General features: G+C 32.6%; 4 protein-coding genes across 6 annotated transcripts; all 4 read left to right on the top strand.

The window, feature by feature from the left end:
• The first annotated feature begins 5051 nt into the window (after nucleotides 1-5051).
• On the top strand, nucleotides 5052-7943 carry LOC18593705 ((+)-delta-cadinene synthase isozyme A-like). Of its 3 annotated transcripts, none has more exons than XM_088808197.1 (7): nucleotides 5052-5180; nucleotides 5783-6044; nucleotides 6180-6555; nucleotides 6668-6886; nucleotides 6976-7111; nucleotides 7194-7442; nucleotides 7650-7943. In XM_088808197.1, the coding sequence occupies exons 1-7, from the start codon at nucleotides 5052-5054 to the stop codon at nucleotides 7941-7943; spliced, it is 1665 nt and encodes a 554-aa protein (XP_088664323.1). The 3 variants fall into 3 exon arrangements, with proteins under 3 accessions (XP_088664323.1, XP_088664324.1, XP_088664325.1); XM_088808198.1 differs by having other exon boundaries at nucleotides 6183-6555; XM_088808199.1 differs by having other exon boundaries at nucleotides 5082-5180; nucleotides 5780-6041.
• Nucleotides 7944-8852: 909 nt separating this feature from the next.
• LOC148761447 ((+)-delta-cadinene synthase isozyme XC14-like) lies at nucleotides 8853-13782 on the top strand. The gene is made up of 5 exons (XM_088808253.1): nucleotides 8853-9058; nucleotides 9619-9692; nucleotides 12528-12900; nucleotides 13305-13443; nucleotides 13558-13782. Exons 1-5 carry the CDS (start codon nucleotides 8853-8855, stop codon nucleotides 13780-13782), a joined length of 1017 nt encoding a protein of 338 aa, XP_088664379.1.
• LOC18593706 (sesquiterpene synthase 2-like) lies at nucleotides 13750-14616 on the top strand. Its single transcript, XM_088808201.1, has 2 exons — nucleotides 13750-13805; nucleotides 14311-14616. The coding sequence occupies exons 1-2, from the start codon at nucleotides 13782-13784 to the stop codon at nucleotides 14602-14604; spliced, it is 318 nt and encodes a 105-aa protein (XP_088664327.1). The 5' UTR covers nucleotides 13750-13781; the 3' UTR covers nucleotides 14605-14616.
• A 5652-nt stretch (nucleotides 14617-20268) lies between these two features.
• LOC18593708 ((+)-delta-cadinene synthase isozyme A-like) lies at nucleotides 20269-23401 on the top strand. The gene is made up of 7 exons (XM_007021058.3): nucleotides 20269-20466; nucleotides 21106-21367; nucleotides 21506-21878; nucleotides 21991-22209; nucleotides 22299-22434; nucleotides 22511-22759; nucleotides 22967-23401. Exons 1-7 carry the CDS (start codon nucleotides 20338-20340, stop codon nucleotides 23258-23260), a joined length of 1662 nt encoding a protein of 553 aa, XP_007021120.3. The 5' UTR covers nucleotides 20269-20337; the 3' UTR covers nucleotides 23261-23401.
• The last annotated feature ends 269 nt before the right edge of the window (nucleotides 23402-23670 follow it).

Genomic DNA, 23670 nt, shown 5'->3' on the forward strand with positions numbered 1-23670 from the left:
GTATATCTCCTACTTGTTTGCAATGCTTTCTTTTCCTATCACAAGAACTTTACATTTTGGTTAAGATGAAAGTGACAATAAGACATATATAAAAATTTGTTGATTATACATGTATTTGCTTTTAAAGAAACTTTGGTCCGCGCACGTCTCTTCTAGATATATCGTTAGTAAATATATATATAATTTAAATTCTTTAGCATGACGGGAAGAGTGCAATGAATTGTCACGCCCCAGACCCGAGACATGACAGACGCCGCATACCTGTAAGGTATAATCCCACAGACATGCAAGGCTCTAAAATATATATCTTAAACCATTATTAAAAGAGACTAATATACCTGAAGAATTTAGTGATTATAAACTATATCTGTTGACAGAATTTCCAAATATCATAATTTGACAATATTCAAAATTAAATCTCCAAAACCATAAAGCTACTGAGTCAAGATAAAAGTCTGAATACTAATTAAGATAGTACGATGTTCATAATATTTAAATAAATCCTAGATAATTTAAGTGCTACTAAATTAAACATCACTCTCCAAAGTTCTCGCGTGGTTGACCAAATCACAACCTGAAAAAAATTTGAAGGAAGGGGTGAGTCCAACTACTCAGCAAGTAACTAACATCCCTTCAGCCGGATTAAGCATGCTTAAAACATTTAGGGCAAAATATCATTTACAAATGCCAAGACAAAATATTGGGTAATCTTATTTGGAATCACATACTTCAAAATTTGCGCATTCAAATAACAGAACAAATATATTCACAATATTTAACTTTTAATGGTCTCCTGTAACATGCTACGACCACACTTAACCCCTGTGGCATAGGTCAGAAATAGAACCACAATTAACCCCCGGTGGCACGGGTCAGAAGCATATCAAAGCAACCATTGGCTGCACTGAACAGATATCACAAATACTACTATTCTGTAACCGGTAGTGCGGTTGGGAGATCGATCTCTAATCACAGAATACATGTCGACATGGCCAACATTTAACCCCCATTGGCAGGGTCAGAGCATAGCCATACTAGGAGACAAAACAGAAATATATATTTTTAGATTACCCAAAGTTCATAAAACAGTATATCAAATTTCTCAAGCGTATCTCATATACCCCAAAAGCATATTTGTTTTAGACTAAATATTTGTATTTATATTTGCGAAATCATATATGCATACATTATACAAAGTCATATATATTTCAAAATCAGATATCAGGCTTTGCATAAGCAACATTCTAAATCCAACATACAAACTCATATACATATACATTTTGCATGCTTAACTCGATTTTAATAAATCATAGGACAAAATATTATATCTCATATACAAATTCAGATTGAAGCTAATTTTTAAGGTGTGAAAACACCGAAGGGATATCAGTCACTTACATGATCTCGTAAATTTTACTTTCAAGTAACAAATCCGAAAATCCTCTTAGTAGCCTAGTATTTCGAGAAACACAAAAATCAGAACTAAATTTGCAAACAAATCCTACAAGGTAACTTTTCGTTGACCATCCTAAGCACTTAGGGTGTGTAGCGACTCCTATTACAATTTATGAACTTTTTTTTTTTTGTTAATAAGGTAATATATTATTATTATTTATATTTTTGAATTAAACAAAATTTCCAATAAGGTTGAGAATTAAACTTAAATCATAAAATCAGTAAGGACTTTAAATTTCAGATAGAGAAATAATACTAATTTCACTTGTAAAAATCATATTTGTAATTAATTTCATAAATTTTGATATTTTAATAAAATCTACTAATTTAAGAAATAAATTTATAAAATATAAAGATACATACTTCTTAACATAAAAATACAGTAGAAATCACATATCCAATATTTATGAAATTTACAATAGAATTTATCACATAATAATTAAAATCGAATTTTTAAAACAAATTTAAAAAAAAAAAAGATTTTCTGTTTTCTGGAATTTTCAGAATCTGGATGACCATTTGGCTTACTTCAAGCTCTCATATCTTTTAACCCGAATTATTTCCAGTGATGAAATCAACACCAATTTAAAGTATGCATATCATACTACAAGACCAAAATTTGTTTCGATTAAAAAGACCACAAGATTCCTAAGTTTCGAAAGCCAAAATTCAAGAAATCATCACAGAAATACCCAGATTTCTGGGTTTCCAGTATCAATGAGCCTACTTTGAGGCTTTAATTCTCTTAACACAAGAAGCCTCTAACCAAGAAATTGATGCCAAATTAAACATCTAATTTCATACTTCAAAAGCCCTCAAAGAAACGACCAAAAACGTCACCGGAATATGGAGTTCCGGTGACCAAAAGTCGGGCTGTCAAAACTGTTGAAAACCAGATTTCTAATTAACTTCAAAAATTCATATATTCTTAACCATAAGGCCAAACAAGATGCTACAAAAACCATTGGAAAGATCTTTTCAAGACCTTTCCATTGGTACCCATCATGCTACCGGAAAGTCATCAGAAAAGTGCCGAATTTAAATAAAAAAAATAAGAAAATATATCTAATTTAGGGTTTTTGTACCCAAATTATGAAAATATAATTCCCAAACATACCTTAATCAACAATCTCTTTCCCTCTCCTCTGTCTTTCTTCTTCCCTGATATTAAGCCTTTCTGACTGTCTATTGTTTGAATCTGATGAATGAACTAACGTAAGTTGTTGTCTGTTCTTTTAAAACTTATAAACTACCTAACCCCACTAACTTAAATGGGATAAATAAACTGACCCTTAATCCCACTAACTTAAACGTGATAATAAAACTGACTTAATTAAACTTCTTCTTTTACTTAAAAACCCCTTCTTCTATTTTTTTTATTTATTAAGACACCCAAGGTCATAATTGTAAATAAATAAAATACTAAAATAATATCTACTTATTATCTTTATAAAACTATAGCTTAATAATTTTAATTTAATTTTTTTTATAATAAATACTTTGTGAGGGGTATTACATGAATCTTAACAATATCTGACATGAAATCCATTGAAATTGTTGGTTTGGTTGGTTTGCCTTAAAACATGGAAATTAAGTAAAGAATTTAGAGCTCTTCCTCCTTTCTGTGGTGGGAAACTTTCCACACTGATAATCTGCATGAGAAAAAGTCCAATCTGTTGGTAAATTTTTTTTTCAAAATTTTACAGTGTTTTTGAAGTTGGAAATGGTAATTAATACTGATAGAGAGGAAAATTATTAACAGAAATACTGGTAACTATGGCAAAGCCAAGAATATTGCTCCATTAGACAGTCTATTACATAAGTAAAAAGAAGCCCCAAAAAGGTTTCCTCCTCTAACCACAATCACGTGGAGGTCATAGAAAAAATGAAAAGTCTTGAAGAAATAAATAGTGAAGGTGGAAAAAAAGGGAAAAAAAAGATAAAAACTTGTTCAATTATTAAGGTTTGCTTGCTAAAATATGTCAGTATCAATATCAATTATTATCTATAACATATATAAAAGGAAAACCCAAAAGGGTTTTCTCATTTAATCACGTGAAAGATATAAAAAAAAAAAACAGCTAAAAAGAGGCCCACGTGCAATCGCACGGACCATAATCTAGTTTATAATTAAAGTAACATAAGAGATGTCCTGCCTTACGCTTTGCATTTCTGGACTTGACACCTTTTTTCAAACTAAAAACGTGGTAGTGGCTAGCTTTATTACCAAGAGGGTCGGCGGAATAATTCTTTGGTTGTAATATTCTGAAGAAAAGAGTAATCCAACAATTTGGATTGTAGTTCTCATACATAATATGTCCACGTGATTCTTGAGAGGGCGCTTTGTTTTAATGATGGTTTCAACCATGAAGTGACTTGTTCTGGCACGTTGTAATCTAGAATTCTCTTTATTGATAGTTGAGTGTCACGGTTCACACTAACTTACAAGATATTATTTGTTTTAATTCTGTTGGATTTTATAGTTTTATCTCACAAAAAGTAATGATACGAACACTTAAATATTCAGTTTTATTCTAATATATAATTGTGACATTGAAAATATTCTATGCTGATACGAGTATTTTGTTTACCTCATTAAGGCTAAAGATTTATTCAATCATTTTGTAATTCATACTCCAATAAAATCTATGATACCTTTAAAAAAATAATATTAGAACATTATTAATGTATTAAAATTAGAATGCATATTCTTTGAACTTGATTGAACACAATAAATTGCACAATTGGATATTTCAATGTAGGAATCATGCATGCATTATCCCCAAAATAATATTTTGTTACTTATTTAATCTAGCTAGCTAGTTGCTATAAAATCATAATTTTGTTTTTTTTTTTAAAAGCATGATTTGATTGATAATTGAAAAAAAACATGTGAATATTGATTCAAATCTACAGTCATTAAAATTATAGACTTAGTGTGATATTGCAGTTACATTTTAACATCCGACATCTAAAGAAATACGTACATTAATTATTAAAATAAATATTTTAATTTTTTTAATATTTGCATCAATATATATGTTAGTATTGTAAATATATATACATACTTTAGAGCCGTATTAAAACTTTCTTGTTATCTATTTTATAGTTTCTCTTTTTTAATTAAGGTCTTAAACGGTGAACGAGATCAGATAAAGTAAATGGCATCATATCATATATATTTATGCATTAAATTGAAGTTTTTCTGCATGCATGCTTAACTGTGAAAGGCGTCGAAAACGTGCCACCACTGTTGTTTTCCAAACAAATTTAAATAAGCAAATGTCAGTCAAAGATTGGTGACAAAGACTCTGACCACATTGGTGCAGGCATCATGCATGGAAGAAAAGAAGCAAACAACAAGCATTTAAAGGACTCCTTCAAGGGACCCATACCGGACATGTTTTGTTTTGTTAATAATTTTCTTCCTTTAAAGTTGTATTGTTTTGACTTACTGGGCAATCTTGTGTCTATAAATTCATGCAGCAATTGCACACTTAGCCCCACACAAATCTGTGTTGATTAAGGAGTAGCAAGGGCACCAATTTAACCCTTGAACTCTGCTTCCAACACTAGCATACCCCATCAAGAGAATAATGGCTTCACAAGCTTCTCAAGTTCTTGCTTCAACCCATAATGTCATATCCTCCAATATGGAAAATCGCCCCAAGGCCGATTTTCATCCTGGCATTTGGGGAGATGTTTTCCTCACTTGTCCTGATAAGGTATATATAAAACTTGTTTTTGTCTTCAAATTGTGAAAATTTTAAGGTCCAATATGCAAGGAAACTTATTATCTTCATGACATTTTAAGATTTATTCTTATTTCTTTGACAGTTTTTATTTTTTATGAATATTTTTTATTTTTTAACACAATAAACATATTATCTTATACACCTATATTAATATAATTCATATATTGTAGAAGGTAATTTACGTATTTGTTACCTGTCTATTTAATCATAAAAAAACTAATACATAAACTAGTTTGTAAATTTATGCCACTAAGAGTTTGCAGCTGGGTTTGTTATAGCAGCAGACTCTCTCGGCATATTTGTAATCGGTGCTATCGCAATTCAATGAATGAAATTTACCTTTTTTAAAAAAATAGTTTGTAAAATTTTAATCAAATTATCAATGTACAAAATATACCTATTTAATATATATCAATATATTTTTTGAAAGATAATATATATCAGTGTAAACATAACCAATTATTATTATATTTCATATTTAGTGATTTTCTCTGGCAAAATTTATTTAGAAGAGAGAGATACTATTTTATTTGGCCCTTTATTTATAAGAAAATTTTTTTATCATTGAGCAGGATATTGATAGTACAGCTGAGCTACAATATGAAGAATCGAAAGAAGAAGTGAGGAGGATGCTTGTGGCACCTATGGCTAATTCAAACCAAAAGTGGTCCCTTATTGATGCAGTCCAACGGTTGGGTGTGAAATACCATTTTGAGAAAGAGATTGAGGATGCTTTAGAACAAATATACCCTGACAACAGTGATGCCAATGATCTCTACACTGCAGCTCTTCGATTTAGAATACTTAGAGAGCATGGGTTTGATGTTTCCTGTGGTATGAGAAGTAACTTTTTTAATTCCATAAGTCTCATCTGAATATTCAAACTTGAGACTTGTAATCTTTGTTTCTAGTAACTCTTAATCCATTTAATCTACCAAGAACGTTTAATAATGACATTGGCTGATTGAGCAGACATATTCAACAAGTTCAAAGACGATAAAGGAAATTTCAAGTCATCCTTGACCAGTGATGTGCATGGATTGCTGGAACTTTACGAAGCTTCCTATCTGCGGGTGCATGGGGAAGATATACTCGATGAAGCAATTTCTTTCACCACCACTCACCTAACTCTTGCAGCAGCAACTTTGGACTATCCTTTATCAGAACAAGTTGCTCATGCTTTGAAGCAATCAATCCGAAGAGGCTTGCCAAGGGTGGAAGCTAGGCAATACATTTCCTTATACCAAGATGATGAATCGCATAATAAAGCATTGCTGCAGTTTGCAAAGATAGATTTCAACTTGTTGCAACTTTTGCATAGGAAAGAGCTGAGTGAGATCTGCAGGTATGTGTTTGAGCCCCATACATACTATATTTCCTTACTCAATATTGAATCTTTTCACTCACAAATTAAATCCTGAAGGTTACATTGTGCTAATGGGGTTATGATGTTTTAGGTGGTGGAAAGATTTAGACTTTACAAGAAAACTACCATTTGCAAGAGATAGAGTGGTTGAAGGTTATTTTTGGATCATGGGAGTGTACTTTGAGCCCCAATACTCTCTTGGTAGACGGATGTTGACTAAAGTAATAGCCATGGCATCAATTGTAGATGATACCTATGATTCATATGGAACATATGATGAGCTCATACTCTATACAGAAGCAATTGAAAGGTGATCAGATCCATTTCAACAAGTATATAAATTAATGATCCTCAACGAGTATTATGAGACATGTAATTAACCTTTAAATTGTGTTTCAGGTGGGATATTAAATGCATTGATCAACTCCCAGATTACATGAAGATAAGCTATAAGGCACTGTTAGATGTTTATGAAGAAATGGAACAACTGTTGGAGGAAGGGAAACAATATCGTGTCGAATATGCAAAAAAGGCGGTATGATCATCGATGATTACTCTTTTTTTTTTCTTGATAAATGAGAAATATTATTAATAATTGTTGGATTTTCATGCCCTAGATGATACGACTTGCTCAAGCTTACCTTCTTGAGGCCAAATGGATGCATGCAAATTGCAAGCCAACGTTTGAGGAGTATAAGGCTAATGCATTGCCTACATCTGGCTATGCTATGCTAGCTATCACAGCGTTCGTCGGCATGGGAGATGTTGTAACCCAAGAGACCTTTAATTGGGCAGCTAAGGACCCAAATATCATCAGAGCTTCCACAATTATTTGCAGGTTCATGGATGACATTGCTGAACACAAGGTATATTGCTATGATCAAAGAAATTGATTTCTAATGTGTTAAAATGTCTTCATACACCAGTGAGAGGTTAACAAGAGGTCTTGAATTCGAGTATTAGTAATTTTTGATTAACACTATCCTGAATTTAAGCCTTCGACAGGACGAGCAGCTTATCTACCCTCAATAAGAGTTTCTAATCAAACAAGAAATTTTTTCCATGGATGGCAGTTTAACCAAAGGAGAGAAGACGATTGCTCAGCCATAGAGTGTTACGTGGAACAATATGGCGTATCAGCGCAAGAGGCATACGATGAGTTCAACAAGCATATCGAGAGTTCCTGGAAGGATGTAAACAAGGAGTTCCTGAAACCAACAGAAATGCCAGTACCAGTTCTGAATCGTAGTCTCAACCTTGCAAGGGTGATGGATGTCCTTTACAGAGAAGGAGACGGTTACACCCATGTTGGCAAAGCTGCAAAAGATGGCATCACTTCCTTGCTGATTGATCCAGTTCCACTTTGAATTCCCTCTTGGAGCTGTTTCTCTCATAGAAAGTATTGAAGCAATAATTAATAAAGTTGCACTTAAAGGAAGAGTTTGTAATCGCTGATAACTTATTTGTTTCTTCTTCTATAATAGAATGCCTAAACCACCTTCTTTGTAGTTTTGGGTTACTTTTATATAAATATTTTAATATTTTTAAAGATATCTTAGAATAAGTATAATAATTTTCCCAATCAAGCCAAGCCGGACTTGGGTCTAGAAAATCATGTCTTATCCCATCCAGGATCAAGTCGGACCCGCAAGTATGGGCTGCTATCTCAGCATAGACACCTCTTTATTTTTATAATTTCGTATAATTATGAAAGTAAGATTACGTAAATATCAAATTAAGTCTATAATCGTACTCTAGCGGTATTACAACTCCTAAACACTCTGGAAAAACAGTATGAGTGCATATGGTCTGTGCCCCGTTCAAAACAGGGTCAATCCCACCTTTTCCCCTGTTTCACTCCCTGCAGGTAATTGGGCTTCCATGCTCGAGACTTATCCTGGGAATCAACGTATCAGCAGCTGCTGGTCCTCCGGCCATCTACCGATCTTTTCTCACCAGGTGGGCATTAAATAGCTCCATCTTACCTTATTTTTCGGCCTGTTACATATAATCGCTGTCTCGACAGGGAGAAAGAAAAAAAAATGCTCTGTTATTGGACAGGTAGGCATATAAAGGAGTTATTATTACACGGGGTATCTACGGGTACTCAACCCGTATGGTTCATATGAGTTATTATTACTCTTAATTTTTAACCATAATTACATATAATTCTTTAGTTTATAAAATGGACACTTTGTTCTAAACAATTAAATAATGTTAATATTTAAATTGAAATGTTTAAAATGTTTTTTTTTTTAACTTTTGTAAATCGAGCGATGATGTTCTTTATCTCGATTGGCTACCCCGTGGTCGCATCCGATTCAGATTTGACTGGATTTTTCAGTGAACACCAGATTTGGTGCTCCCCACTAAGCATTGGGTTTGTGCTCCTTGTGAAGCAACCATCTTTGCTCCCTCTGTTCCGAAGGAGCACCAGGTTGGGTGTTCCCCAGATTGGTGCTCCTTGGGAAGCACCTGAGAGGTTTTTTTTTAATAAAAAAATTATAATTTACATAATGTGATAATTTTTAAAATTAATGAAAAGTAAATTTATCATTTTAATATTATTATATCATCTAACTAAAGAAAATATTAACGATAAATTAATGGTTGAACTTATGTGTCTAGCAAAATATTTTTTTTAGATGAATTGTTTATTTTAAAAATAAATAAATTTACATGAAATTATGATTAGAAATTAAAAATTAAAAGTATTTTAACAAAATGAAATATCTTCAAAACTTTGCTCAAAACCTGCTTCTATTTCCTCTGATGATCATAATGCCAAGTCCACTGAGAATCGTCACTTGACCAATTTCCCTCCTAGCATTTGGGAAGATCTTTTCCTCACATGTCCTGAAATGGTATGCTATACTTTTTTTTTTTAATTATATGATTTTCAATTATTTAAACACTTGGTAACTCTTTAGCTTATGCTTTCTTTGGTAATAATTTATTAGTAACTACTTAATTAGGTGTGGCTTATCATTTTGGGAAAGAGATAGAAGATGCTTTAGAAACTATATATCGTGATTGCAATAGTGATGGCAATGATCTCTGCATTACATCTCTTCCATTTCGATTGCCAAGACAGCATGGCTTTAATGTTCACTGCGGTAAGCCTTAACTCGTTGTAGAACTTTTTTAAATCTAAAGTAAATTGCCACTTTTTTAAATCACAGCATGGCTTTGTGAGGATGTGGGAGTATATATATCGTGATTGCTTTAGAAGTTTTAACACTTTTTTTTGTCATATTACACTGTTGCACATGGTGAGTGATAAATAATTTCTGGGTGGTGCGAGATATTGCAAAAATATATGAAATGTATTAATAATTTCTCAAGGAAGCTACACATGACAAGGTGGTCTTGACGACAAGAAGAGTGTTGCAGTTTCGTCTATGAGAGATTGGTAGAAGAAAAATAAAATCCGATAGTGTCAGTTAATTGATATAAATTATTAACTAATAGCACCTAATAATAACAATTGTTTACGCTGTCAACTTCAACTATTGCAATCAAAGTAACCTAGGGTGATGTTCTAAAATTATAACAACAATTATTTCACTTGCAATAAATTAATAAAATCTTTTTGGTCAATTTCCCTTTTTACTTTAAGGAGATTAGCTAATTATTATTAACTTTAAAAGGATTTGTTAATACTGATAATATATTATTATCTTATGCACCAACAGTGAAATTTTTAAATTGAAAATCACTATATTGATAATAGAGATATAGTTTATCTTCTATTTATTCTAAGTACAATGGTATGCTACGTAATGGTGTTAACGTGAATCATCTTCTTTGAACTAATTAAAAGCCACTATTTGAACAAAATAATGACTATATATATATGCTTGATTGTGAACTCAATAATTTTTGAACTGAAAATTAAGACTTGAACAAAATCATGATTATGCATAGATTAAGTGCATGATATTTATAGCTAGTAGAGAACTATCAGTTGATTTCATTTACAAAGTTGCAGTTCGAGCTATAATGTTTATGAAAAAAAATATTTGGAGAAAGTGATGATGAGCAAGGAAGTGAAATCATATCTAGTCCAATGATTGAAAGTCCACATTTTTCATAAAAAAGAATTGTGTTGTAATTAAAACAAAAATGACATGCTTTTTTTTTTTTTTAAAAAAACAAAAATAGAATCAAAGAGAGTCTAAATTTGTTAGTTGTGGTGGGCACTAAAATATATAAGAATATATAATAGGAAACATAAAAGCTATGATTACAGGTGAAAAGCTTGAATTAGTTCATTAGTTAACAAAAAGAGAGAAAACATATCTGCTTAAGAATCAAGGTGAATCTATATATTAATCTAAGACCAATCAAATGCCAAAAAGCATAACTTTGTATTAAAGTAGTGTTCGCTGGGGATAAGGTTCACGAAGACCATGTGTCCAAATTAAGTCATTGCTGAAATTGTAGCTGTTAGAAATGCTTTACATTTTTTTGTTGCTTCTTCATGGAAAGGCACCAAATCTTTGGTGATTGAATCAGATTCTTGTGTTGCTATTTGATGGGTTATTAATGCGGATACTAAATCATGAATTTTGTGAAATGTTTTTACTGATATTCACAGATTACATAAGATGATTGGTGAAGTTAAATATAAGCAGATCCATATGAAGATTAATCACTTTACGAATATATTAGTGAAAATGAATGTTTAACAATCAAGCAATGTTCAATATGAGTTGGTGATGGGCACATATATGGAGCTTGGTCTTTCATTGGCGATTATTTGTGAGTGATTTAAACATCCAAACGCTTATAATTTTATATAAAAAAATGTATTTTAATGTAATATAATATGTTTTATTTTTTTTAAGACATTTTATTTTAAGTGCTTTTCTTTCCAATTTTGTGTTTTAAAATGTGACGTTGTTTAAGTTTTTTTATTAATAAAAATGACAGTTCAAGTAAAAAATTGTTATTATTTTCGTTTTAATGTAATAAGTTGACTGTAATTTTAACTGAAACTATTGAAAATTGTATTATCTAAATATTGGCTGATAATAAACTCTTCTTTCCTTTAAAGAAAATTAATCTTCTTCCCTCAATTGTATTAACAAGTAATAATCTTCTTCCCTCAATTATATTAACAAGACCGCATGCATAGCATGTGTATTAATTAGCCTAACTAAGGCACCCCTTTCTTCTATTTATGATTGCAACTTTGAAACATAATCTTAGGATTTACATTCGAGGGGGTCCACGGATATTGGGCATATTAGAAAACCTAATCATCCAACTCAACTGATATAAAATAATATCACTCAACACATCACATGTGGATTCACTATTATCAACAGAAACAAACGAACTTACTATAGCTTATTAGAAATTCAATCTAAAAGCAATGCTAATGAAAAGGTCACGTTAAATTTATGACTTAATTTGATGTAGGATGAGACCATCCAACAGAAGGAGTGTACTGTGGCACGAGATCTTAATTGGGTTCGGATGGACATCATCTATTGAGTACTTATAAATACATGCAACTAATAAGCATTTGGATCACACAAAACTCTATCTGAGAGTTAGCACTCAAGGCTGTAAACCGAATTACACCATTTCAATACCACCAAGCAAATGTCTTCTCAAATCTATGCAAACCCTGCTTCAACTCATGACACAATGCCCAGCGCCTAGGTGTGGCTTACCATTTTGAGAAAGAGATTGACGATGCCTTAGAAACTATATATAATGATTCCAATGTTGAGAGAGATGATGATCTCTACATTACAGCTGTTCGATTTCGATTGCTTAGAGAGCATGGCTTTAATGTTCATTGCGGTATACATGCCTTAATTTGTTAAAAGCCAATGCACCAATTTCTCTAAAAAATTAAACCTCTATTATATGTATTAGGGGCTTCTCGGTTTCTTCCTTTACTAATCCTTTTTCAAATACCTTTGGTAATTGAGCAGACTTGTTCAACAAGTTCAAAGATGAGAAAGGAAATTTCAAGGCATCCTTGATTAGTGATGTGAGAGGCTTGCTAGAATTGTATGAAGCTGCGCACCTGCGAGTGCATGGAGAAAATATACTTGAAGAAGCTCTTGCTTTTACCACCATTCATCTAAAGTCGGCAGAAACAATGGTAGAGTATCCTCTCTCGACACAAATCACTAATGCTCTGAAGAGGCCCCTCCGCAAGAGCTTGCCAAGGTTGGTTGCTAGGAGCTCCATTTCCATGTACGAGGGATATGGTAAGCAAGACGATAATCTATTGCAGTTCGCAAAGCTAGACTTCAAGTTGTTACAGCATTTGCGCAAGAACGAGATAAGTGAGATATATAGGTAATTGCTGTTGCCTACATTTAGTAATAGAGCTGGCAAAACGTACCCTTACCTGAAGTCTAGTTCTATTTACCAATAATAGTGCCGATTATCTTATTTCAGGAGGTGGAAAGGCTTAAACGTTCCAAAGCAATTTTCCTTTTGCACGTGACAGATTGGTCGAATGTTACTTTTGGATATTGGGAGTGTAGTTTGAACCCCAATATTCGATTGCTAGAACGTTCATGACCAAAGTACTCTCCCTGACATCAATTCTAGATGATATATATGATGCATATGGCACACATGAAGAACTTGAAATCCTTACAAATGCAATTCAGAGGTTAATTATTTCCAAACATCAACCTTTACTTCAAAATTTGACTGAAATATGGACATAACCATTTGAATTGAATGACATGCAGGTGGGATATCAGCTGCGTCGATCAACTTCCGGACTACATGAAATTGTTCTGCAGGGAACTCTTAGATGTTTATAAAGAAATGGAAGAACTGATGACCAAGCAAGGAAAATCATACCGGGTCCAACTTGCCAAAGAAGCAGTATATTGTCACCAACCCTCTATCATCTATACTTTTCTTGAATATACTCTGCAATCAATGACTAAATTAGTCTTGTGTTAGCTGATTTTTGTTAGTTTTTTGCGTTCCTTATAGATGAAACAACAAGTTCAAGCCTACTATGCTGAGGCCAAATGGCTCCATGAAAATTACATACCAAAGCTGGAGGAGTATATGTCAATTGCATTAGTATCCTGTACTTATAAAATGCTTACAGTTACATCTTTTGTTGGCATGGACGATACCATAACAAAAGAGACCTTTGTTTGGGCATTTCATGACCCAAAGATTCTTAGAGCTTCAACAATAATTGTAGGCTGATGGACTATATAGTTACCCACAAGGTATCAATATTTGCTTGTCTATGAGAAAATTAAAATTAATTTAGCTGCAAGTTTGTTGCAAAATCTTCTATTTCATTGCCAAAATCTTTATGATTTTTGATAAAGGGTTCTAATTATTATGAGATGAAAACCTTTCCTTTAATGACTTGTCGTGAATAGAGGTTTTCATAAGTTGGATCAAACTGAACCAAGTTTGGTTGATATTTTAAAAATTTAAGTTCGACCTATCATTGAAGTTAGACTTATTATTAAATATTAAAAATAAATTTATATTATAATATTTTAATATCTTCAAATATATTTTTAAAATAAAATAAATTATTTATTAAAATATTGTCAAGTTGGGCCGAGCTTGAGTCTTATAAATAATGTTCAAGGCCCAGTCCTAGTTGGGCTAGACTGCAGGCTTAATAAGTAGTCCAACCTATGAACACAGGAAAACTTTTCTGAATAGATCGGAATTGTGAGTTTATGCTATATTTGTTTGGAAATTCTGTGAATGTAGTTTGAGCAAGAGAGAGGGCATGTTGCCTCTGCCGTGGAGTGCTACATGAAGCAATACGAGGTACCAGAGCAAGAGGCATACAAGGAGTTTGACAAGCAAATCAAGAATGCTTGGAAGGATATAAACGAAGAGTTCTTCATGCCAACAGTAGTGCCAGAGCAAGCTCTTGATCGAATTCTCAACCTGACACGGGTACTCGATCTCTTTTACAAGGACGAAGATGCATACACAAATGTTGGGGAAGCAGCAAAAACTAGCATCACATCCTTGTTGATTGACCCAATCCCGATTTGATTGAAGAATGGAACCAGTGTTTGCATGAAATAAATCTAGTGAGTGTCTGCTTTTATAGAATAAAGGTGGCGAATGTTCTTATTACTTGTTAGGCAATTAGCCAAGTTCAAGTGTCTTCTAGTTAGTTTTCATTAGTGTGTGCTTTGTTGTTACTTGGGTTTTCGTTCACTTGTAATTTCCAATTGCTTTGATTATTCTTAATCTACTTTTTCCACAAAAAGCGTTTAATTTCCAATAGCAAGAAATAGTCACCATCATGCACCTATTTTGGCACTGCTTGGCATCAAAGTTGGCCTTCTTGCTGTGGATAGTTGCTGGCACAAGAAAAAGATGCCAAAAGCATTATATTCTATCCCCTTAATCTAAGAATGAATTTGTTAAATTATGCAAAAACAGAATTGCCCATTCAAAATTGATTTTCTTGACTAACTTTTATAACTATTCCTATGAGGAGTTGAAATAATGATTTAGGAGTAATGAATTCGGTTTAAAATAATTGTTTTGAGTCCTAATTCATTTAAAATCGAGTTTTATGTAATAATTATTCTCATCGGACAAATATATTCATAAAATTTAAAAGAGTAACATTTTTTGTTTTAAGAACTAGAGGATGCGATGTAGTTTCTTAAATGAAAAATTGGATACATACATGTATTATCGAGTCAAATATTAAAATGTAATCACATACAAATTATCTTACTGATTGAACCTCTTTCTTCAAGTCTAAAATTGATTCTTTTTTTCTTCAATTTGAATCAATCAAAGCCTATCTTTATCAGAAAATTTTCAATTTTGGGATTGAATCGATCGATATTGACCAGTTGAGTCGTCGTCTCATTCCAACTAGAGACGTATTGGAAACACTATTGCGTCTAGGGAAAAGACTAAAGGAAAGAGAAAGGTAAAAGAGGGAAGGTGAAGAAAATGGAGAGCAAACTTAAACTGATTCCAAACCGGCCTTATCACTAAAGAAAACAGAAGTAAACAGAGCAGACATCCTCACGTAAGCCCAGTTTGACAAATAAGTTGAAATTAAATCACATAATTTGCCATTCTTTGGGCCTCATTCTTGGGACTTTAAAGGAAGATTTGATACACAAGTAACTGTTGAAGATATAGGTGAGAATTTGCAAGGCTTGGAAACAGAATTCCGCAGCCAAAATCTTTTTCTTCTTTGATAATATATATAAAATGATAGTAATTCTTCACTTTAATTGATCCTTGGTTTTAAAAGTTGCCCAAGCATGCTTGTCCTCTTTGTTTCTGTCTACCTGCAATGCACATGCAGTATTGATAGGTTCAAAGTTTGGGGTTTGAAGTATCACTTTCTAGCATCGACCCAATACTGATAGGGTAGTGTGGTGTTTAAAATGTGAATTAAGAACATTGATATTCTGCTGCTGCTGCATTCAAGAGTCACCAGCGGTCTTATTTGAATGTGCTTGTGTCAAGGCTCGAAGGAGCATGCGTTTGCTTCTTTTCAACGAATTTGGGGTAGAAATCGTTGCTATATCCAGAGAAGTTAGTCTGACTATTCGGCCTCTTGAGGAATCAATGAACAGTTAGGACTTTTCAATACTCGATATTGTTCTTAGTCTAGTTGATAATTCTCCAGATATCTAGGCGTTAATTTCTCATAATTCACACTGGTAATATTCAAATTTGTGAGGACTTGTAGTAGTTTCTAGTTGCTGCAATGTCACCAATGTGCCTATTTTCTTTTTCCTCTTTTTAACTTTCCAGAAAACTTTTCCATTGGTCTGGAAATTTGGTGTAATATGTTTTTCTTTGTTATGTTTCTGGCCTGGGTTTATCAATTTATATGGACCAGAACCTTGCTGGTTTTTCCATGCATTTTCTTCCACTGGTTCAATAACCAGACTATGTATCAGCTTTGATACCAATAAGATTTTCTATGGACTGCACAAGAGATCATAAGCACGCAAAGAAGAAAAATCCAGTTGCCTCTACCATCTTACAATAGCCACTATGTAGCCTATACTCTCAAATTTGAGATCTTAATTCAGAGATTTTGGATTTAAATCTTTAGAGATGAAGAGATGATCGCTTTTATTAAGTAATTTAACATTGAAGAGATAATATCCAGTCTCACAAATTTGTTTATTTATTTAAATTTACAATTAATTTAAGTAGTCTTTTACTGCAAGTTAAGATGAAGTTGGAAGTTCAAAAAAGGTTTTAATGGTGCCAATGTCAATCTCCTTCTTTGAATTGCAAGGCCAGCATCTCAACAAACATAATGACTATGATTTGAGGTAGAATTTTGAACAAAGCTCATCAAGCCAATAATCTTGGAAAATTCTACCATCTCTGGTAATGTTACTTTTCCCAATTTATATTGTTGTTTGATTGTATAAAGCAGGTACTGTTCATTACTATCCATTTTACACGTGTGGAGTTTAATTTCACATGTGAGTATTGATTAACAATTAAAAAACTAGTTTTCCAGGCTATGGCCCTTCCTGGATGCTGCACTGCTGTTTGTATGCTGATTTGAGCAATTAATTTGGAGAAGAAAAGCTTAACAATTTGGGATTGGTTTCCTAAAAGATATTATCTCATCAGAAGCTAGTGAATATAGATGGGATGTCCAGAACTATACATTGAAAAGTAAAGAGAAACGAAACAAGAAAGGACAGTCCCTCTGGAAAGGGCCTACCACTAGGTGACATTTTCTATGTTAATATTCTTAGTTTGAAGGTTTGCATGTGTTTTGACTTAAAACGACAATTGAATACCTCGAAGTTCTAATATTGACACCAATAATTTTAGTGAATTTGATACAGCAATTGCCCATTTTATCTCTACACTAAAAATTATAAACTGTTAGCAAGGAGAAATTGGTGGTCTTTTCTAGTTTTCCAACTGTAGTTGTTGTGTTTTTTTGGTTTGTAATTGATTGTAAGTTTTTTATTTTCCCTGCTTGATGGTTTCATGATTGCATCAAAATGAAAATGATGGTTGCATGATTCCTTGATTGCAACAAAATCCCCCCCTCCCACCCTTAAAGATTCTAAACAAAAGCACTTTATATCTCAATCATTGCCTAACTAAGCTTCTAGTTATACCTTTTAAAATGAAAAAAAACTAAGCTTCTAGTTATATCTCAATCCAAGATTCTAAACAATGAAACTATACAGAGAACAGACCTTTGAAATCTAAATTTTTAATTTAGGTGAAAAATGTTCCAGTAAATAAATTGTTCTGTTTTTGGGATTGATAAGTTCTGTTATCTTCCGAGATAAATTATGCAAGTCTATGAAACATAGTTTTGATTTCAGGTTAGTTGGTGTGTGTGTGTATATATATATATATATATTACTGTCTTTCATGGTTGTTGTAGTTTGCGTGGTTAAGAAAATAATCGAGAATTTTAATTTTAACTTTTTTGAATAAAAAAATATATCCTTTTTATTAAATCAAATATTCAAATAATTGTATTTTATACTTTTGATTTATCTTAATTATCAAATTTAATAAAAAAATAAATTTGATAAGATAATTTCATTAACATTTTCTCTATTAATATTCTTAGTTTGAAGGTTCGTATGTTTTTTACTTAAAACGACAATTGAATGCCTTGGAATTCTGACATTGACGCCAACAAGTAAAGTGAATTTGATAAAGCAATTACCCACTATATCTCTAAACCCAAAATAGAAACTGTTAGCAATGAGAAATTGGTGGTCTTTTCAAGTTTTCAACTGTATTTGTTTCTGTTTTGTTGTGTTTTTTTTTTGTTTGTATTTGGTTGTAAGTTTATTTGTATTTTCCCTGCTTGATGGTTTCATGATTGCATCAAAATGAAAAGGATGGTTCCATGATTCCTTGATTGCAACAAAATACCCCCTCCCACCCTTAAAGATCCTAAACAAAGGCAATATATATCTCAATCTTAGCCTAACCAAGCTTCTAGTTATATCTCAATCCAAGATTCTAAACAATGAAGCCGTACACAGAACAGATCTCTTAAATCAAAGTTTTTAATTTTGGTGAAAAATGTCCAAGTAAATAGATTGTTTTGCTTTTGTGATTGATAAGTTGTTTTATCTTTCGAGATAGATTCTGTAAGTCTATGAGATATAGTTTAGATTTCAGGTTAGTTGGTGTATATATATTGCTGTCCTTCACAGTTGCTGCAGTAAATTTGAATGGTTAAGGAAATAGTCTAGAATTCGAACTCTAACTTTTTGAATAAGAAAAATATATATACTTATTATTAGACCAAATGTTCAAGTAATCTTGTTTTATACTTTTGATTTATCTTAATTATCAAAGTCTATTATAAAAATTAAATTTGATAAAATAATTTCATTAAAATACCATGTATGAGTTTTACTAATAAGTGTACCTCAAACACTTTTTAAGATTTTATTAGCGTATAGAAGGGTGCATGAAAAATCAAAGATCAATGTCAGTGAAATTGACCACTACAAACCTAAACCAAGACACATATAGAAAGTTGTTGAATATATATGTATTTGATTTTAAGGAAACTTTGGTCCTCGCACATCTTTTCTGGATATAAAGTTAAATATATATGTATTTGAATATATATATAACTTAAATTCTTTAGCATGACGGCAAGAGTACAATGAATTTTAACAATATCTGACAAGAAATCCATGGAAAATTCTTGGTTGAGTTGGTTTGCCTTTGAACATGGAAATTAAGTAAAGCATTCGCAGCTCCTCCTCCCTTCTGTGGTCGGAAACTTTTCCACACTGATAATCTGCATGAGAAAAAGTCCAGTCTGATGGGTAAATTCTTTTCAAAATTTTACAGTGTTTTTGAAGTTGGAAATGGTAATTACTACTGATAGAGAGGTAAATTATTAACAGCAACGGTGGTGACTATGGCAAAACCAAGAATATCGCTCTATTGAGACAATGTTTCTAAAATGGGATCCAAAGTTAAATATCTTACATATATTATATAAAATTATTTCTTAGGTTTCTTTTACAACATTTTAATTTGTGATTTATTGTTTTATAATAAATAGTGAAGGTGGAAAAAAGGAAAAACAAAAAAAGACAAAAACTTGTTCAACTATTAAGATCCACGTGCTAAAATCAGTGTCAATATCAATTACTTATAATTAAAGTAACATAAGAGGTGTCCTGCCTTGCACTTTGACATTTCTTGACTTGACACCTTTTCAAACTAAAAACGTGGCAGTGGCTAGCTTTATGACAAGATTATCAATGGAATAATATAATTCTTTGGTTTGAATATTCTGAAGAAAAGATTATCAAGATTTTCTTTGATTATCAATGAAATCATATTATATATATTTATGCATTACATTGAAGTTTTTTCCGCATGCATGCTTAACGGTAAAAGGCCTTGAAAACTTGCCACCACCGCTGGTTTCCAAAGAAATTTAAATAAGCAAATGTCAGTACAAGATTGGTCACAGAGACCGCTGACCTCATTGTTGCAGACATCATCATGGAAGAAAAGAACAAACAAAAGCATTTCAAGGACTTTTCTCTCTATTTGCATTCCTTCCACACCTGACATGTTTTGTTAGTAGTTTTCTTCATTTAACGTTGTATTGTCTTGACTTGGTGGGCAATCTTGTGTCTATAAATTCATGCAGCAATTGCACACTTAGCCTCACACAAATCTGTGTTGATTAAGGAGTAGCAAAGGCACCAAATTATCCCTTGAACTCTGCTTCCAACACTAGCATACCCCATCAAGAGAATAATGGCTTCACAAGTTTCTCAAGTTCTTGCTTCAACCCATAATGCCATATCCTCCAATATGGAAAACCGCCCCAAGGCCGATTTTCATCCTGGCATTTGGGGAGATGTTTTCCTCACTTGTCCTGAAAAGGTATATATAAAACTTGTTTTTTTTCTTCAAATTGTGAAAATTTTAAGGTCCAATATGCAAGAAAACTTATTACATTCATGATATTTTAAGATTTATTCTTATTTTCTTGATGGTTTTTATTTTTTATGAATATTTTTTGTTTTTTAACATAATAAACATATTATCTTATACACCTATATTAATTAAATTCATATATGGCTGAAGGTAATTTACGTATTTGTTAATTACATATCTATTTAATCGTAAAAAATCTTGATAATAAATTTTTAACTACATAATATGTATTTAGATAAACTAGTTTGTAATTTATGTCGTTAAGAGTTTGCAGCTGGGTTTGTTGTAGCAGCAGACTCTCTTGGCATATTTGTAATCGGTGCCTATCGCAATTCAATGAATGAAATTTAGTTTTTTTTTAAAAATAGTTTGTAAACTTTTAATCAAATTATCAATGTACAAAATATACCTATTTACTATATATAAATGTTTTTTTTTGAAAGATAATATATATCAATGTAAATGTAACCACTTATTATTATATTTCATATTTAGTGATTTTCTCTGGTAAAATTTATTTAGAAGAGAGAGATTCTATTTTATTTGGTCCTTTATTTATAAGAAAATTTTTTTATCATTGAGCAGGATATTGATACTACAACTGAGCTACAATATGAAGAATTGAAAGAAGAAGTGAGTAGGATGCTTGTGGCACCTATGGATAATTCAAACCAAAAGCTGCCCCTTATTGATGCAGTCCAACGGTTGGGTGTGAATTACCATTTTGAGAAAGAGATTGAAGATGCTTTAGAACAAATATACCATGACAACAGTGATGCCAATGATCTCTACACTACAGCTCTTCGATTTAGAATACTTAGAGAGCATGGGTTTGATGTTTCCTGTGGTATGAGAAGTAACTTTTTTAATTCCATAAGTCTCATCTGAATATTCAAACTTGAGACTTGTAATCTTTGTTTCTAGTAACTCTTAATCCAATTAATCTACCAAGAATGTTTGATAATGACTTTGGGTGATTGAGCAGACATATTCAACAAGTTCAAAGACGACAAAGGAAATTTCATGTCATCCTTGACCAGTGACGTGCGTGGATTGCTGGAACTTTACGAAGCTACCTATCTGCGGGTGCACGGGGAAGATATACTCGATGAAGCAATTTCTTTCACCACCACTCACCTAACTCTTGCAGCAGCAACTTTGGACTATCCTTTATCAGAACACGTTGCTCATGCTTTGAAGCAGTCAATCCGAAGAGGCTTGCCAAGGGTGGAAGCTAGGCGATACATTTCCTTATACCAAGATGATGAATCGCATAATAAAGCATTGCTGCAGTTTGCAAAGATAGATTTCAACTTGTTGCAACTTTTGCATAGGAAAGAGCTGAGTGAGATCTGCAGGTATGTGTTTGAGCCCCATACAAACTATATTTCCTTGCTCAATATTGAATCTTTTCACTCACAAATTAAATCCTGAAGGTTACATTGTGCTAATGGGGTTATGATGTTTTAGGTGGTGGAAAGATTTAGACTTTACAAGAAAACTACCATTTGCAAGAGATAGAGTGGTTGAAGGTTATTTTTGGATCATGGGAGTGTATTTTGAGACCCAATACTCTCTTGGTAGACGGATGTTGACCAAAGTAATAGCCATGGCTTCAATTGTGGATGATACATATGATTCATATGGAACATATGATGAGCTCATACTCTATACAGATGCAATTGAAAGGTGATCAGATCCATTCCAACAAGTATATAAATTAATGATCCTCAACGAGTATTATTAGACATGTAATTAACCTGTAAATTGTGTTTCAGGTGGGATATTAAATGCATTGATCAACTTCCAGATTACATGAAGATAAGCTATAAGGCACTGTTAGATGTTTATGAAGAAATGGAACAACTGTTGGAGGAAGGGAAACAATATCGCGTCGAATATGCAAAAAAGGCGGTACGATCATTGACGATTACTTTTGTTTTTGATAAATGAGAAATATTATTAATAATTGTTGGATTTCATGCCCCAGATGATACGACTTGCTCAAGCTTACCTTCTTGAGGCCAAATGGATGCATGCAAATTACAAGCCAACGTTCGAGGAGTATAAGGCTAATGCATTGCCTACCTCTGGCTATGCTATGCTTGCTATCACAGCGTTCATCGGCATGGGAGATGTTGTAACCCAAGAGACCTTTAATTGGGCAGCTAAGGACCCAAATATCATCAGAGCTTCCACAATTATTTGCAGGTTCATGGATGACATTGCCGAACACAAGGTATATTGCTATGATCAAAGAAATTGATTTCTAATGTGTTAAAATGTCTTCATACACCAGTGAGAGGTTAACAAGAGGTTTTGAATTCAAGTATTAGTAATTTTTGATTAACACTATCCTGAATTTAAGCCTTCGACGGGACGAGCAGCTTATCTACCGTCAATAAGAGTTTCTAATCAAACAAGAAATTTTTTCTATGGATGGCAGTTTAACCAAAGGAGAGAAGACGATTGCTCAGCCATAGAGTGTTACATGGAACAATATGGAGTATCAGCGCAAGAGGCATACGATGAGTTCAACAAGCATATCGAGAGTTCCTGGAAGGATGTAAACAAGGAGTTCCTGAAACCAACAGAAATGCCAGTACCAGTTCTGAATCGTAGTCTCAACCTTGCAAGGGTGATGGATGTCCTTTACAGAGAAGGAGACGGTTACACCCATGTTGGCAAAGCTGCAAAATATGGCATTACTTCCTTGCTCATTGATCCAGTCCCACTTTGAATTCCCTCTTGGAGCTGTTTCTCTCATACAAAGTATTGAAGCAATAATTAATAAAGTTGCACTTAAAGGAAGAGTTTGTAATCGCTGATAACTTATTTGTTTCTTCTTTTATAAAAACATGCCTAAACCACCTTCTTTGTACTTTGGGTTACTTTTACATTAATATTTTAATATTTTTAAACATAACTGAGAATAAATATAATAATAAATATTTTTATAAATATTTTTTTACCGGACTTGGGTCTAGAAAATCATGTCTAATCCCATCCAGGATGAAGTCGGACCCGCAAGTATGGGCTGCTATCTCAGCATAGACAGCTCTTTATTTTTATAATTTCGTATAATTATTGAAAGTAAGATTACGTAAATACCGGATTAAGTCTATAATCGTACTCTAGCGGTATTACAAC

Source organism: Theobroma cacao, chromosome 7 (genome assembly GCF_053813885.1).
Source record: "Theobroma cacao isolate CCN51 chromosome 7, ASM5381388v1, whole genome shotgun sequence".
Classification (NCBI taxonomy): Eukaryota; Viridiplantae; Streptophyta; class Magnoliopsida; order Malvales; family Malvaceae; genus Theobroma; species Theobroma cacao.